The following is a 14,109-nucleotide window of genomic DNA, read 5'->3' on the forward strand; positions in this document are numbered from 1 at the left end:
AAGGAATAATGTAGATGATGCACTGAGAACAAAGTGAGTCAGGAGAGGAGAACCTGGGAAGAAAGTTAATGAAATTGGAACAGATTGCCTATTGACAGAATTTCTGAATCTCCACAGCTTCCCTTCCTCTCCTTTGCCTTCCCTCACCTGTGGTCCCAGCTGGGAGTGGGGTCAGGGCCCTGCCACCCCCTGCTCTGTGACGTGGCAGACCTGACCCACCAGTGCCACTGGAGGGTAGAAATTTTGGATTCTGGTTCTGGATTCTCCACGGATTTCCTGTGCAGGAATTTCAGGCAGAGCATTTAAAGCCTTCAGTGAGCGTTTCCTCCCCAGAGCTGGGCAGAGAGGTCAGGGACAAAGCGGGGGGCAATTAACAGGAGATCATTCCATAAGTGCATCAGTAATAAAGGGAAGCTGGAAAAGGAGCGGGAAAGCCATTAACCAAGGAAGTTGAGTGTTTAATAAGCTTTCCTTGCCTCAATCTTCATGAAAAGGCTAACTGAGAGCAGATGGTCGGCACAATAATGCTGGAACAAAGAGGGAAGTTTATAATCTCCCACAAAGGCAGCGGGGAGAGTGCCTGGCTAATTTAGATGTTTGCAAATTGGTTATGCTGATGAACTTTATCTTTGCATGCTTAAAGGACTGTCTGAATCAATATCAGAGTTTAACTGTTCTTGGGGAAGGCTGGAGAGGGAGAGACAGGCAAAGAGGAAGCACATCTTTAGAATCATAAATGGATGGGCTTGGAAGGTCCTTAAAGCCCCACCAGTGTCCCCAGCCATGGCAGGGACACCTCCCCCTGTCCCAGGGACACCTCCCACTGTCCCAGGGACACCTCCCCCTGTCCCAGGTGCTCCAGCCCCAATGTCCAGCCTGGCCTTGGGCACTGCCAGGGATCCAGAGGCAGCCCCAGCTGCTCTGGCACCTGTGCCAGGGGCTGCCCACCCTGCCAGGAACAATCCCTTCCTAATCTCGAATCCAAACCTCCTTCTGTCCCTTTGAAGCCATTCCCCCTTGTGCTGGCACTCCATGCCCTTGTCAGCAGTCTCTCTCCAGAAGAATGAAAGGATGTTGCTTTACATCCCAGCTCACAGCACATGCATTCCCAGAAAAATTAACTTTCTAAAACAGACAAGACACCCGAGGTGTGGGCAGCAGCAAACAGCATTGCTGGGCTGCACCATCCCAGCTGCAGCTCCTCCCATGGGACACTAAAGATTCAGAGCTTGGCTTCAGCCTTCTGTACCACCCTGGCCTGTGGTGACAGAGCTGCTGGGAGACCATTCCTTTCCAGAAACAGCTCTGCTGAAAATGAAGAGATGAATCAAGCTGCTGAGAGACCTGCCTTGAACTGAGCATTATTAATTTCTTCATTAACGACCTGCATGACAGAGGAGGGCTGTGCTGGTTAAATTGGCTGCTGGCACTGCGCAGGGAGGGACTGCCAGCACACGAGAGCACGGGATTAAAATCCAATAAAGGTCTTGGCATTGCAGAAATCACCTTTAAAGAACACCTGTTACTCAAGAGAGATGAAGCAGACCCCACACCTGGGCAGAAATAATTAGTGGTGTCATTCCAGGGTGGGAAGGGAGCTGAGGATGAGAGGCCATTGCTCTGGGACAGCAAAAGGAATTGTGGCCATCAAAGTGTGGGAAATTATCCTTCTGCTGGCTTCAGCCCCACCAAGTGCTACCTGCAGAAATGTAACTGCTTTATACACTCTGTGCTACTGAGGCTGTGAGCAAAGTGAGGGGAATCACAGGAGGACAAGGAAGGAGATCAGAGGTCTGGAAAACATCCCCAGTGGATGAAGCCAAGTTGGGGAATCGAGCCTTAGACCAGACAGAGACTGAGGAGAGAGCTTAGAAACTGAAAACACAGCCCAGGTAACAGTGGAGACAAAACACTGAAGTGTTTCCCCACTCAGGCATGGCCTGAGGGAGGAAGATGAAGGACAAGTCCCAGGGAGAGTGGGCAGAGCTGTGAGTGACCAGCACTGCTCCGGACACAGGGACCCTCCAGCACTGCCCCTCTGCCCAGCCAGGAGCTGCCACTGACACCTCAAACCATCTACCAACAACATCTGGGAACGTGACATGAAAAATTCAGGAAGGTCAATTAAGCTGTTCATGGATATTTAATAATAGGGAAGATAAGAAAAATAACCAAATAAATGACTTGTTCTGAATTATCCCTCCATTTTACCTGCAGTTCATTACTGACTCAGATTAATGAACATTGAAAAGATATTACTCTCGTCTGAATACTCAGACTTTTCTACCTGATTGCAATTTTTGAAATGAAAAATGCAGTATATCAATTCTGGATGAATTTTTTAATGGAGTCAAATGCCAAATGCCCTCCAGCAGCAGAGCTATCATTTAAAGTGATCACGTTGCTCTCTCTGTGAAGTTCCCAGACTGCCCAAGTTTCCTGCTGCAACACCAAACAATGGTTAACACAGGAATTACCTGGGGAATTGGGGCTGGAGCAGGGAATGCCTGCCTGCTCCAAACAGCTCAGCACACCTCAGCTGGGGCTGTTATAAATAGTGAGAGCTGTGAAAAGACCCAACCCTCCCCTCAGGGCTTTGTGGACTTATTTTATTCATTTTCACCTTCAGCAAAGGAGTGTTTGCCAGGGAAAATGCTTTTGTACTTAGCAAAAAATAAAAGCTGTGAATCCCCAGGGAAGCTGTGAGGGAAAGGTCAGCAAGTGGCTTCTCCAGACATTTATTTCATCCTTGTAGGACCTGGACTCCTTCATGGGATCACTCAGCTCTGGACTTTAGTAGACAGGACTTGGTGAAGGTGAGAATCTGGTGTTTCTCCAGGAGGAGCAGAGGCGAGGTGGCAAACAGCACTGTGCTCAGTGCCAGCTGATTTCCTTGCCCAGCTCCTGCTAAATGACTTATTCCAGCTGCTCAGCTCGGGAAATGGACTGAGACAGAAGCAGGGGATGAGCCCTGGGGACCCATCAGGCCAGCCCAGGAGGGACAGCCCCCACACAGGGGCTCAGGGTGGACATCAGCAGGAATTGCTCCTTGGAAAGGTGCTCAGGGGTTGGAAAGGGCTGCCCAAGGAGGTTTGGAGAGCCCATCCCTGGAGGGATGGATGCTCCTGCTCACCCTTTCTCCCTCTCCCAGGCCAGGCCGTGGTGTCACAGCTAGAGCCACATCCCCCACATCCCTCCAGGTGCATCCATCCCAGGATCTCACTGCTTTCCTTCCCCAGAAACCAGCAGAACCTTCTGGCATTCCGCTCTCTGCCCCCTTCTTCAGACAGAACACACCGAGTTCATTTCACCTGTGACAGAATTCCTTCTGTTAGCAGGAGATGATCTCCTGTCACCCCGAAATCACCTGGTGCTCTCACCCACTCTCTTTCTCCTGTGCTGAGGTGTTCCTGCCCAGCTCCCCAGCCCATTCCTCTCCATCACTCCTTGCATGGAACCAAGTCCAAACCACGTTTTTTTTCCATAAGCCCCCCAATTCACGTCCCCCCTCACCCCAGCTGTGTTTATGATGCTCCTGATGCCCTGATTTCTCCCCCTGCTGCTTTCCTGGCCAGGTGCTGATGCCCAGGTTCTCTCCTGCTTTGCTTTAGGACAGCCCTTTCCTTTAACCAATCCCATTTTACTGCGAGTTTTAGTATTTCATTATCTCCGAGTTTTCTCTCCCTCTCTCAAATCTCTGATTTTCTCTGTGAAATCTCCTTGATTTTACAGAGACTAAAATAGCTGCAGGGTGCTCAGCATTTCTGTGGGTATCACAGGAACCTTGCTTTCCAGGGCAAACAGCACGGGATGGGAGCTGGGCTGGGTGATTTGGGGGAACTGAGGCACACGGGGTCAGACCCCAAAGAGCAGAGGATGGGAGCTGGGCTGGGTGATTTGGGGAGCAGAGGCACACGGGGTCAGAGCCCTGGTGAGGAGGCAGAGGGGGCTGCAGCAGATCCCACACCTCAGAGCACCAGGAAAGGAAACAGGGACATTGCCCTTCACAAGTCAGATGAGTCCACAGCCACAAATTGCCAAAATGGGAAAATTAGATCCAAGATCCTTAATGGCTGGGACGAGGCGGAGATTGCTCTGCCCATCTCTCCCCAGCCCTGCTCCACACACCCGGCGCTTCCAAGGAATTATCCCTGATAAATGACTTGTTTTCCTCCCGCTGCTGCTCAGGTGTCACAGGAGTAGGAGAGTGGAGAATTACAGCCCGTGCTGCTGCTGCTATTATTACTATTTGGCAGTAATTCCTCTAACTTTCTTCCCTGGAGGAAGACACAAGGAGCTGCTCTCCTGCTCCCAAGGTCATCCCACCAGAAAGTATTAGCTATTTACTTCTATTAGTTTCAATTATCGAGCTGCAGAAAACCAAATAACAGCAAATTTACACCATTTCACGGCCTGCTTTAAGTGCAGGACTGGAACATTTACCCCAAAGCACGAGCAGCTCCAGGAAAGTCTCCAGAAATCCTGCTGGCTCCAGGAGGAGGAGGATGGGGGTCCCTGGGGGAGGCTCCAGCCCTCCCATGTTCTCTCCTGTTTGGAAAGAGGAGCTTTGGGTAGCTACAAAGCCCCAGAGGTCAGGCTGGGTTTGGGGAGTTCCTGCCCTCCAGGTAGTTCCCAATTGTCTTCCCAGCTCCCCAGCCCTGCCACAGCATTCCCAGCCTTCCTTTGCTCTGTTTGCAACAGCAAAATTGAGTTTCAGCTGCTGCCACTACACAGCACCGACTAGAACAGGTAACATTTGCAATACACCACCAGTGTCAGTGGGAGTTGGAGGGGAATTTAAGGAAAAAAAACATTTTGATTTTAGTTCTAGGCAAAAAGAGTGACTAAATAACAAGATTGATTTGCCAGCCCAAGAGGAAATGGAAAAGAGCCCAGGCACTCAGCAAACTGAAAATGCAGTGGCTGAGGGAAAGGGAAACTTCAGAGGGAATGACCCTGAGCTGGAGCTGAGGAGCTTCAGTTCCTTTTTTTTTATTCTTGCCTTAATTGCTCAATGGGAAAATGCAATCCTGTAAGTGTTCCTAAAGTGATTTTTCCCAAACTGTTATTCAAATTATCCACAGGCTAAGGCAAGCCATTGATGTGAATTATAGCTCTTGGTATTAAACTACCAAAACAAATTATTAGCATATAAAAACTGATCTGATCTATTCAGAGGCGTTGCTGTGAAATATGGCCCTTAGCACAGTGCACCTATCTGGGATCATAAAACTTGTCAGAGGTACCCAAAGTTTATTGCCTTGGAAGATTCATGCAGCAACCCTGGAACACTTGATTTAGGTCCGAGCAGCCGTTTGTAATTCTTGCAGGCTTGCAAGCAGTTCAGATTTATTTAAATAGAGAAAAAATAATTTAAGAAGACAAAGCAGCCTTTTCTCCTAATCAGATGAGATAGAAATTATTTCAAGGCACTCTAAGGAACAAATTTGTCATTTTTCTTGCTCTAATTGTATACCACAATAAATCCTTCCGCGTGAATTCATTTCTTAAACTTAACAGTTATTTATTAGCACAACAAAGCGTGTTCTCGCTGTGCTAATGTGCAAGGCAGTGTGATGCACCCCAGTGAAGTCATGACAATGATTTGCTCACTGTCTGGGCATTATGGAGCTGCTGAGGTGGACGATGCCCTCGCACTGTCCCTGTGTCCCCTCTGCCCCCCAGCTCTCACAGGAGTTGTTGCTTTCCCCACCCAGCTCCCCCTGAGCAGGGACTGCCTGGGAGAGGCTGAAGAATCCCAGTTTCTTTCACTGATGTAGCTCTGATTGAGTTTTTGTTGCATGGAGGAGGAATAGGGAAATTTCTGAACGCAACAAAGACGTGAAAGAGCAGCAAACAGAGCAGGCCATAATAATAAAATCTCTGGCAACACAATTCCTGTGCGGCTTGGGATGTAACCACTGCTTCCCCCCTGGCAGCCTCAGCTGGAATCACCTTCCATTCCCACAACTTTTACCCAAATCTCAGAGAAGCCACAATGGAAACTGCTGTTTTTAGGTTCCATCTCCTCCAAATTGGCTGCTGCAGCTTTTCCTGGCTTCACACACGCTCCCAGAGAAGAAAAGCCCCGTGTTTTGTGTGGGATCTGTCCTGGAGTTCCTGCTCTCTCCTGCAGTGATTAAAAAGATTAACTTCAATTGTCAGGAGTTGTAGTGAAAAGCGGCAAAGGCTCAACACTTAATTACAAAGGGAAACATGGAAGTGTGGCACTATAAAAACATGGTAATTAACCTGTCCTCAGCCTGCTCCGCTCCCACTGGGGAAACCTGGCACCCCTTCCTTGGGATGCTGAGCATTCTGCTGCCAGATAAAGCTGAGGCTGCAGAGAAACCCCATCTCAACATCTTCATAAGCCCTCAGTTTGGTCCCTGCACGGCACAGCAGACAGGAGCTTGGGCACCAGCACCAGGGTGGGCAGGGCTGGGCTCTGGGAGCACTGGGATGTTCCTGGAGGAGCACTGGGATGCTCTGGAGGAGCACTGGGATGCTCTGGAGGAGCACTGGGATGCTCTGGAGGAGCACTGGGATGTTCCTGGAGGAGCACTGGGATGCTCTGGAGGAGCACTGGGATGTTCCTGGAGGAGCACTGGGATGCTCTGGAGGAGCACTGAGATGTTCCTGGAGGAGCACTGGGATGCTCTGGAGGAGCACTGGGATGCTCTGGAGGAGCACTGGGATGTTCCTGGAGGAGCACTGGGATGTTCCTGGAGGAGCACTGGGATGCTCTGGAGGAGCACTGGGATGTTCCTGGAGGAGCACTGGGATGCTCTGGAGGAGCACTGGGATGCTCTGGAGGAGCACTGGGATGCTCTGGAGGAGCACTGGGATGTTCCTGGAGGAGCACTGGGATGCTCTGGAGGAGCACTGGGATGTTCCTGGAGGAGCACTGGGATGCTCTGGAGGAGCACTGGGATGTTCCTGGAGGAGCACTGGGATGTTCCTGGAGGAGCACTGGGATGCTCTGGAGGAGCACTGGGATGCTCTGGAGGAGCACTGGGATGCTCTGGAGGAGCACTGGGATGTTCCTGGAGGAGCACTGGGATGTTCCTGGAGGAGCACTGGGATGCTCTGGAGGAGCACTGAGATGTTCCTGGAGGAGCACTGGGATGTTCCTGGAGGAGCACTGGGATGCTCTGGAGGAGCACTGGGATGTTCCTGGAGGAGCACTGGGATGTTCCTGGAGGAGCACTGGGATGCTCTGGAGGAGCACTGGGATGCTCTGGAGGAGCACTGGGATGTTCCTGGAGGTCTGCTCAGAGCCCATCTCCGTTTCACAGCCTGGCTGTCTCCCTGTCTGACACACTTTGGTTTGTTCAGCTGCCCAGGAGAGGAAATCGCTTTTCCTTGGAGGTGAGGGTAGAATTCACAGAAGCACAGAGTGATTGATGTTGGGAAAGAGCTCTGGGCTCTCGCAGGCAGGCAGGAGAGCTCCATCAGAGCAGGAGGAGCTGCTCTGGAGTCTCTGCACTCCGGGTTCTGCTGAGATCCCCGAGCAGAGCATCCCTCCCTGCCAGCACTGCCAGCAGCACCAGTGATTTATTCTGCTGCCACCTCAGGGCCAAACAGAGATGGGAGGGACCTCCGGGGTATCCAGGGACTGCTTGGGAGAGCATCACAAGGGAGCAGCTTCCAGGAAGGAACTCAAAGTGTCAGCGCTGACTCCAGGCACCAGAGCCCCTGGCTGCAGGAAGGCTGCCAGGGACAAGCTCTCATGCACAGAGAGTGTAAGGCAGCAAAAAAAACCTTCTTTTTCTTCTTTTCCTCTTTTTATTCCCCCCCCCATAAGCTACTTGGCTGCAAAGGTGTTTAGAATTACCAGCACTTCACATTATGGTGCAAAATCATCTTGCAGTGTTATCTTAGAGCTGTAAAATGGGATATGCCAGCACAAAAAAGGTGTAAATTTAATATAACTTATATGATATATTAAGGTCCTTCCAACCCAAACCATCCTGGGATTCTTTAGGGCCACAGGAGTGGGGATCCCTGGAGTCCCATGGCTGTACGAGACCCTCCACCCACCAACAGCCAGGAAACGAATGAACAATAAATACAAACTTCTCTCTGAAGGAAGCAAAAAATACCTAAATAAATCACAGCTTAAACCTACTCCTATTTCTGTTCACGCAGCACCAGACCAGATTTCCCACCGAGAATAAGGTCAACTTTAAAGCAACGATTTAAGAAATGTAAAATAAGAGTAGTTTTATCAGCTGGCTGCGCTCTGGAGGCTTCCCTTGGCAGCAGGAGCTGCAGCCCAGGCACTCTGCACACACAGCCCCAGCCTCCCCTCCCGGGCACCCCACGCTCCCCATGCTCACAGGGCCAGCCCTGCCATTATTGACTGCAGGAATCCAATCCCCCCCAGCTGCCTCCGGGATGCTGATGGGATGGAGATGGATGGGTCTGTCCCCATCTGCTCCTGGGGGACAGGAGGAACCAAGGAAGTTGGTGAATGTTAAGGATTTTTCTAAGTGGCTGTCAGGTCGCTTCCCGAGTGCAGGCAGTGAAGGCACTTCTCTCTACTTGCTTTGTGTTCAGCCTAAACAGCGATGAACTCGAGCCTGAAATAATGTAAAAGCCCCAGATTTGTGTGTGAGGCGTTGTTTAAATTCCCATTAGAACAACACAAAACTGAAGTGGGGGGAGAGGGGCTGTTTAAGCTGGAGAAAAGAGGCTCAGGGAAGCTCTCACTCTCACAAAGCCCTGGCAGGAGGGTGCAGCCAGGGGCCCATCGCTTCCTCCAGGGAACAGGGGACAGAGGAAATGGTCTCCAGCTGGGCCAGGGGAGGTTCAGGTGGGATATTGGGAACATTTCTGCACCTAAAGGGCTGTCCAGCCCCAGCACAGCCCCCAGGCCATGGAGCAGTCCCTGTCCCAGGAGGGATTTAGAGCCCTGTGGATGTGACCCCTGGGGACAGGCCCCTGGTGGCCTTGGCAGTGCTGGTGGAGCTGGTGACCTTTGGGTCTTGTCCAACATCAGCAATTCCCTGGCTCTGTGATTTGTCCCTCTAAAGCCAGCTGTGGAACGTTTCCAGCAGGGTGAAGGGTCCCCAGTTCCTGAGGAGAGCAGAGGTCACCCCAGGCCAGGGCTCCGATCCCTCCCGGTGCCGTGATCCGAGCAGCCGTGCTCGATGGAGCCCTGCCAGCCCAGAGCACACAGAATAACCCACTCCTTTCATGGATTCACTCCTCTCCCTCCTCTCAGCACAGGAACACCCAGCTGCTGATCCCTCCTGCCTGGGGCACACTCTGCCCTTCCCAGCACACCGTGGCTCCAGCAGCAGGAGTGACACCCAGAGCCCAGGGAACACCCCCTGCACACATTCCCTGCTCTTTCTGCAAAAACTCCTCTCCTGGAACAGCCTGCAGGAACAACACACTGAGCTGCTCATCCTCCCCACCGCAGGGAAAGCTGCTCCTGCTCCCCAGGCTCTGCAGACACCTCTGGGAAGGTTTTCCTGCCTTCTCCTCTTAATGCCTTTATGGGGCTACCTAAAAACAGAGGCCAGACAGAATGAAGGGAATAAAATTGAAGGGCCTTGAATAATATTGAAGGGCCTTCAGGTACATTTAGGGCAGTCAAAGCCCCCCAAAAATGGACGCTGGCTCATGGATTTTCACACTTTTATAAGTTTGGTCCATTTGCATTTTGGGGGTTGATTTTCCAATTCCAGCTGCAGGGAATGAAGTCATTTAGCCCAAGTTTGCTGCCCCCAAGTCCCTTTTGTTTCCATCTCTGGGGCCTGAGGCAGTGAGGTGTCCTTGATTGCCAGGCCTGGAGAGGAATTGCTGTGTCTGCCCAAAGTGGGGAAGCAGCAGCTGGCACTGGGTGTGGAGTTTGGAGTTCTGCACTAAACAACTGCAGGGTTACACAGAGATGGAAACACAGAAGGTGAAATCCTGAGGCATGGCTGTCCCCACAGCTGAAGTGGCCAGCCTGGAGGCAGCCCAGGGTGGCACAGGGCTGGGCAGCAGCTGGCAGGGCTGGTGGCTGTCCCAGAGGCACGTGCTGACAGCTCTCACAAAGCCTTCCTTCCCTTCAGGAGCCGGGCACGGCACGGCTGTCGCTTCCTGTGCAGGGCAGAACACGGCACCTGAGACACTGAATTCAATCAGACCCTGAAACAGGCAGGGCTTCAGGAGCAAAAACAGATTTCCTGAGTTATTTTCCATTCCCCCCCACCCCTTTTCTTTTTATAGCATCTCTCTTTGGTGGCTTTCCTTCATGCACTGGATACTCCCAAGGAAGAAGGCTCCAGTAGCCAATATTAAAGCTAAGAGGGTAAAGACACAGGTGCAAAGGGGGGTTTTGTGCTGTGTTATAGAGGCAGAAATGCAGAGCAGCCACAGCAAATCTCAGGGAGAGAGCAAAGCTCAGGGGTGCTCCTGCTGCCCATGGTGAGGCTGGGATCAGGGTCTGGAATCAAATCCCAAAAATACTTTTCCACATGCAAACAGTGGAAGTTTTGGGGGATTGTTCAGCCTGGAGAAGCTCCAGGGAGAGCTCAGAGCCCCTTGCAGGGCCTGAAGGGGCTCCAGGAGAGCTGGGGAGGGACTGGGGACAAGGGATGGAGGGACAGGACACAGGGAATGGCTGCCAGTGCCAGAGGGCAGGGCTGGGTGGGATTTGGGGCAGGAATTGTTCCCTGGCAGGGTGGGCAGGGCCTGGCACAGGGTGCCCAGAGCAGCTGGGGCTGTCCCTGGATCCCTGGCAGTGCCCAGGGCCAGGCTGGACATTGGGGCTGGAGCTCCTGGGACAGTGGGAGGTGTCCCTGCCATGGCTGGGGGGACTGGGGGGGGCTCTGGGGTCCCTTCACTCCAAATCATGCAATGATCCAACAATCCTCCACTAACAGGAGGGGTTTAATGCACTCACCATGGAAAGAACTTTTCTGGGTGGTTTTGGGGCCCCCAAAAAAGGGAAGAGAGATCCCAGAGAGCCGTGCAGGGGCTCTGGCTGAGCCCCCAGGCCGGGCTGTGCCTCAGGACGAGGCTGCACAGGCAGCAGAGTTCCTGTGCCATGCTCCAGTGGCTGCTCCAGTCAGGATCCAGGAGCTCTGTTTGCAATCCACTTGTAATGAGATACAGTTGAGACTGCTACCAAGCACAAAATCTATTTAAAGATATTCCAGGTATTCTCAATGAAGTTACATTATCTCGAGTTAACATCCCTTTAAAAGCACATCATTCACTCTTAACCCTTCCAGTCTTTAGTGCTCTAAGGAAAGCCACAGCCTGTTTTGTGCTGTTTGAGAGTCAGATCAAGCCCCAGCCTCACCACACAATCTGTTTAGCCATCAGAAGCGTTTTCCTGCCACACTAACACCCAGCAGGGTCCCAAAAAATCACCCTCAGTGGTTTTACCGGGTGAAGAGTGCAGCCTGAAGGTGCCCCCAGCTCCTCCATCCTCTGCAGCCGTGTCTGGGGGAGCTCTGTGCTCGGGGAGGTCCCTCCTGCTGAGGGATGTGCAGCACCAAGGGGCTCCATCCTTCATTCCCCCACTGATATCCCGATGGAAACCCTTCTGCAGCATCCTTCTCTGAAAGAGAGAGGAAGGGGACACTTCCCACCTGGGACACAAAATGTGGGAAAAGAGCCGGCAGAGGAGCGAGACCCCCTCGGCTGTGGGCTTGGAGAGGTGTGAGAACAGACCCAGAGCTGCTGCTCTCCCTCTCCTGGAGTGGCTCAGAGGGCTCCAGGAGCATCCTGCCCACAGCTGCTCCGGGCTCTGGCTGGGCACAGGGCTCTGCTGGCTCTGGGCACCGCTGGAATTCAGCCCCGAGGAGCAGGAGGAGAGCCACAGGCACAGCCAGGCCCCAGCAGCAGCTCCAGCCATTCTCTGGGCTGGGGACACAGAACCCAGCTCATTTCCTTGGTAAAGAAAATGAACAAAACCCAGCTCTCCATATCCTACAATATATACAGAGACATACACAAAATAAACAACTCCAGTTTTGTGCCTCTTTTTCTGATCCATTCAAGAAGTATTAATTGACCCAGAATTTTGAAAATAACGTCAAAATGACTGGCAAAGTATTTACCATCCATCAGAACTAATTCCCTCCCTGGCAGCTATTACAGGGCTCCCACAATTATTGGCCTCACCTGCAGCAGATGCAATCGCAGGCGAAGGCTGAGCACACGGACCAGCAGCTCGTAATTTTCTACTCATCTGACCCTCCAACTTGGTAATCTTCTCTTTTATAGCATTCTATGAAGAGGAGGGAAGATGATGAGTAGGGTAAGGAAGAATAGCTAACAGGAGAAAATAATAAAAAAGAGTCAGAAAAGAGGTGATCCATAATTTACCACAAACAGCAGCACAAGGACTTCAGGCTTTACAGGGACAAAGCAGGAACTGAATCTACATTCTCAATGTGGGCATTTCCTTGCACTGGGTGTCCTTTCTTCTCACTTATTTCAGAATATAGTTTTTAAGTATCTATTTCAGCAAAAGAAAAATATCTTTTTTCCTGTAAGTACCTGGTGTTCCTGAGGCAAAGTGAGATTGTGTGGAAATTTGGTGCAAGAGTTCAGCAGCTCTGGCGCTGCAGGAAGGGCACTGGGGGAGGAATGACAGAAATGAAAGTGCTCAACAGGACCCAGCCTGGCTGAATTTGGAGTTCTGCTGTTCTTTGACATGTATATGAAATCATAGCAGCAAAAGATGTTACTGTCAGTTCTTCTGGCATCACCTTCGAAGCCTGACATGGGATGGTGGGAATTTACTTGGAACTGGTTTGTGTATTTCTTTTTAAATGTTTTTTAAAATATATAATTTTGGTAAGGAAATAAATGCAGTGGAAAATATTTCATCTTTCTAAACACAGCATGGAACTGAAATTCAATATATTCTTTCTGTCTTATTCGCTAAACCTTCTTTCCTTACTGTGGGCATGTGGGTGAAGCTAACTGCTCTTCAGGAATACAGCTCTGCTGCTTATGGAATTCACAGCAGAAAAGCACCTCAGAGCTGGATCCAGCCTCTCCTTATCTTCAGGCAACCACATCCACTCCTCACCTCCCTTCCCATGGTTCCCACACCCAGACATCCCCATTCCATGGCAGGAAGGGGGATTTACCCTCAGAGTCCCAGCTCCTAAAGGAGCTCCTGTGCTGGTTTTGTCTGCCCTGGCAGAAAACTGCTGCACTTGAGGGTCTCACCAAAAAAATGCCTGAAACCTGGGTTCCCATCAGAAATGGAGCTCTTTAAACAAATCCCTTTTTACAAAGCTACACCCACAGAAAGGCTTTCAGCCTAGCAGAGCAGGCACCCAGCTAAACTCCTTGGAATGCCTTTGCAGATCTTCCCCCTCTGAAGCCACGGGGAGCTCAGGGACAGCGGGACCAGCAGCACCACTGAGCCTGGAGACCTCCAGAAACCCCAGGGAAAAGGCTCTGTGAGGTGGAGAGAACGGAATGTGAGGCTGAGGAAACCTCCAGCAGCATTTCCCACACAAAAGCTCGCTGAGAAGTGTAAATAAATACGAATATTGTGATTCCCGCTGCCGTGCTCGTTTCCAGTCTCCAAGGACACCTTGCAGGGCCGTTCCTCTCACTCTGAATAGCTGATCAGCAAATTAAAATACTTTCATTAGGCTCCTTTTGTTTGAGTGGGAACAATTGTGCCGAGCTCCCAAGGCCTGCAGCTGAGGAACAATATCCCAGAGCCACCACACAGATCATTGCCAGTGCCTGTGCAACAGGGCCCTTCCCAGCTGAGCTCAACTGTTCTTCAATCTCCTGGCTATCAAACAAATACAACTCAGAGCATTTTGTGGGTAAATTCATGTAAACTGACTGGGAAAGGAGAGGGGAGGTGGGGAGAGGGGAGCAGCAGGATATTCCCAGGGATAAATGTGAGGATCCTTTGGACAGGGGCAGCAGGACAGGGCGGTTCTGCCCCTGGGCTCAGGTGAGACCCCACCTGCAGAGCTGCCCCAGCCCCATCCAAGCACAGGGAGCAGCTGGAGCTGCTGCAGGGAGCCCAGAGGAGGCTCCAGGAGGAGCAGAGGATGGAGCAGCTCCGCTGGCAGAGCGGGGAATGTTCACCCAGAGAGGAGAAGCTTTGGAGTGAGCTCGGTG

The 14,109-nt window shown here is 51.5% G+C and overlaps 1 protein-coding gene across 2 annotated transcripts; it reads right to left on the reverse strand.

Moving 5' to 3' along the window:
- Positions 1-2,322: 2,322 nt before the first annotated feature.
- On the reverse strand, positions 2,323-13,579 carry LOC111934859 (uncharacterized). 2 transcript variants are annotated; one of them, XM_086845728.1, is made up of 4 exons: positions 12,334-13,579; positions 12,130-12,235; positions 11,389-11,563; positions 2,323-10,095 (listed from the first exon to the last, which is right to left on the reverse strand). In XM_086845728.1, exon 4 carries the CDS (start codon positions 7,283-7,285, stop codon positions 6,368-6,370), a length of 918 nt encoding a protein of 305 aa, XP_086701854.1. In that variant the 5' UTR covers positions 7,286-10,095; positions 11,389-11,563; positions 12,130-12,235; positions 12,334-13,579; the 3' UTR covers positions 2,323-6,367. The 2 variants fall into 2 exon arrangements, with proteins under 2 accessions (XP_086701854.1, XP_086701853.1); XM_086845727.1 differs by lacking the exons at positions 12,130-12,235; positions 12,334-13,579 and having other exon boundaries at positions 10,901-11,563.
- Positions 13,580-14,109: the final 530 nt, after the last annotated feature.

This window comes from Cyanistes caeruleus, chromosome 11, assembly GCF_971803275.1.
Source record: "Cyanistes caeruleus chromosome 11, bCyaCae1.hap1.1, whole genome shotgun sequence".
In the NCBI taxonomy this organism is placed as follows: domain Eukaryota; kingdom Metazoa; phylum Chordata; class Aves; order Passeriformes; family Paridae; genus Cyanistes; species Cyanistes caeruleus.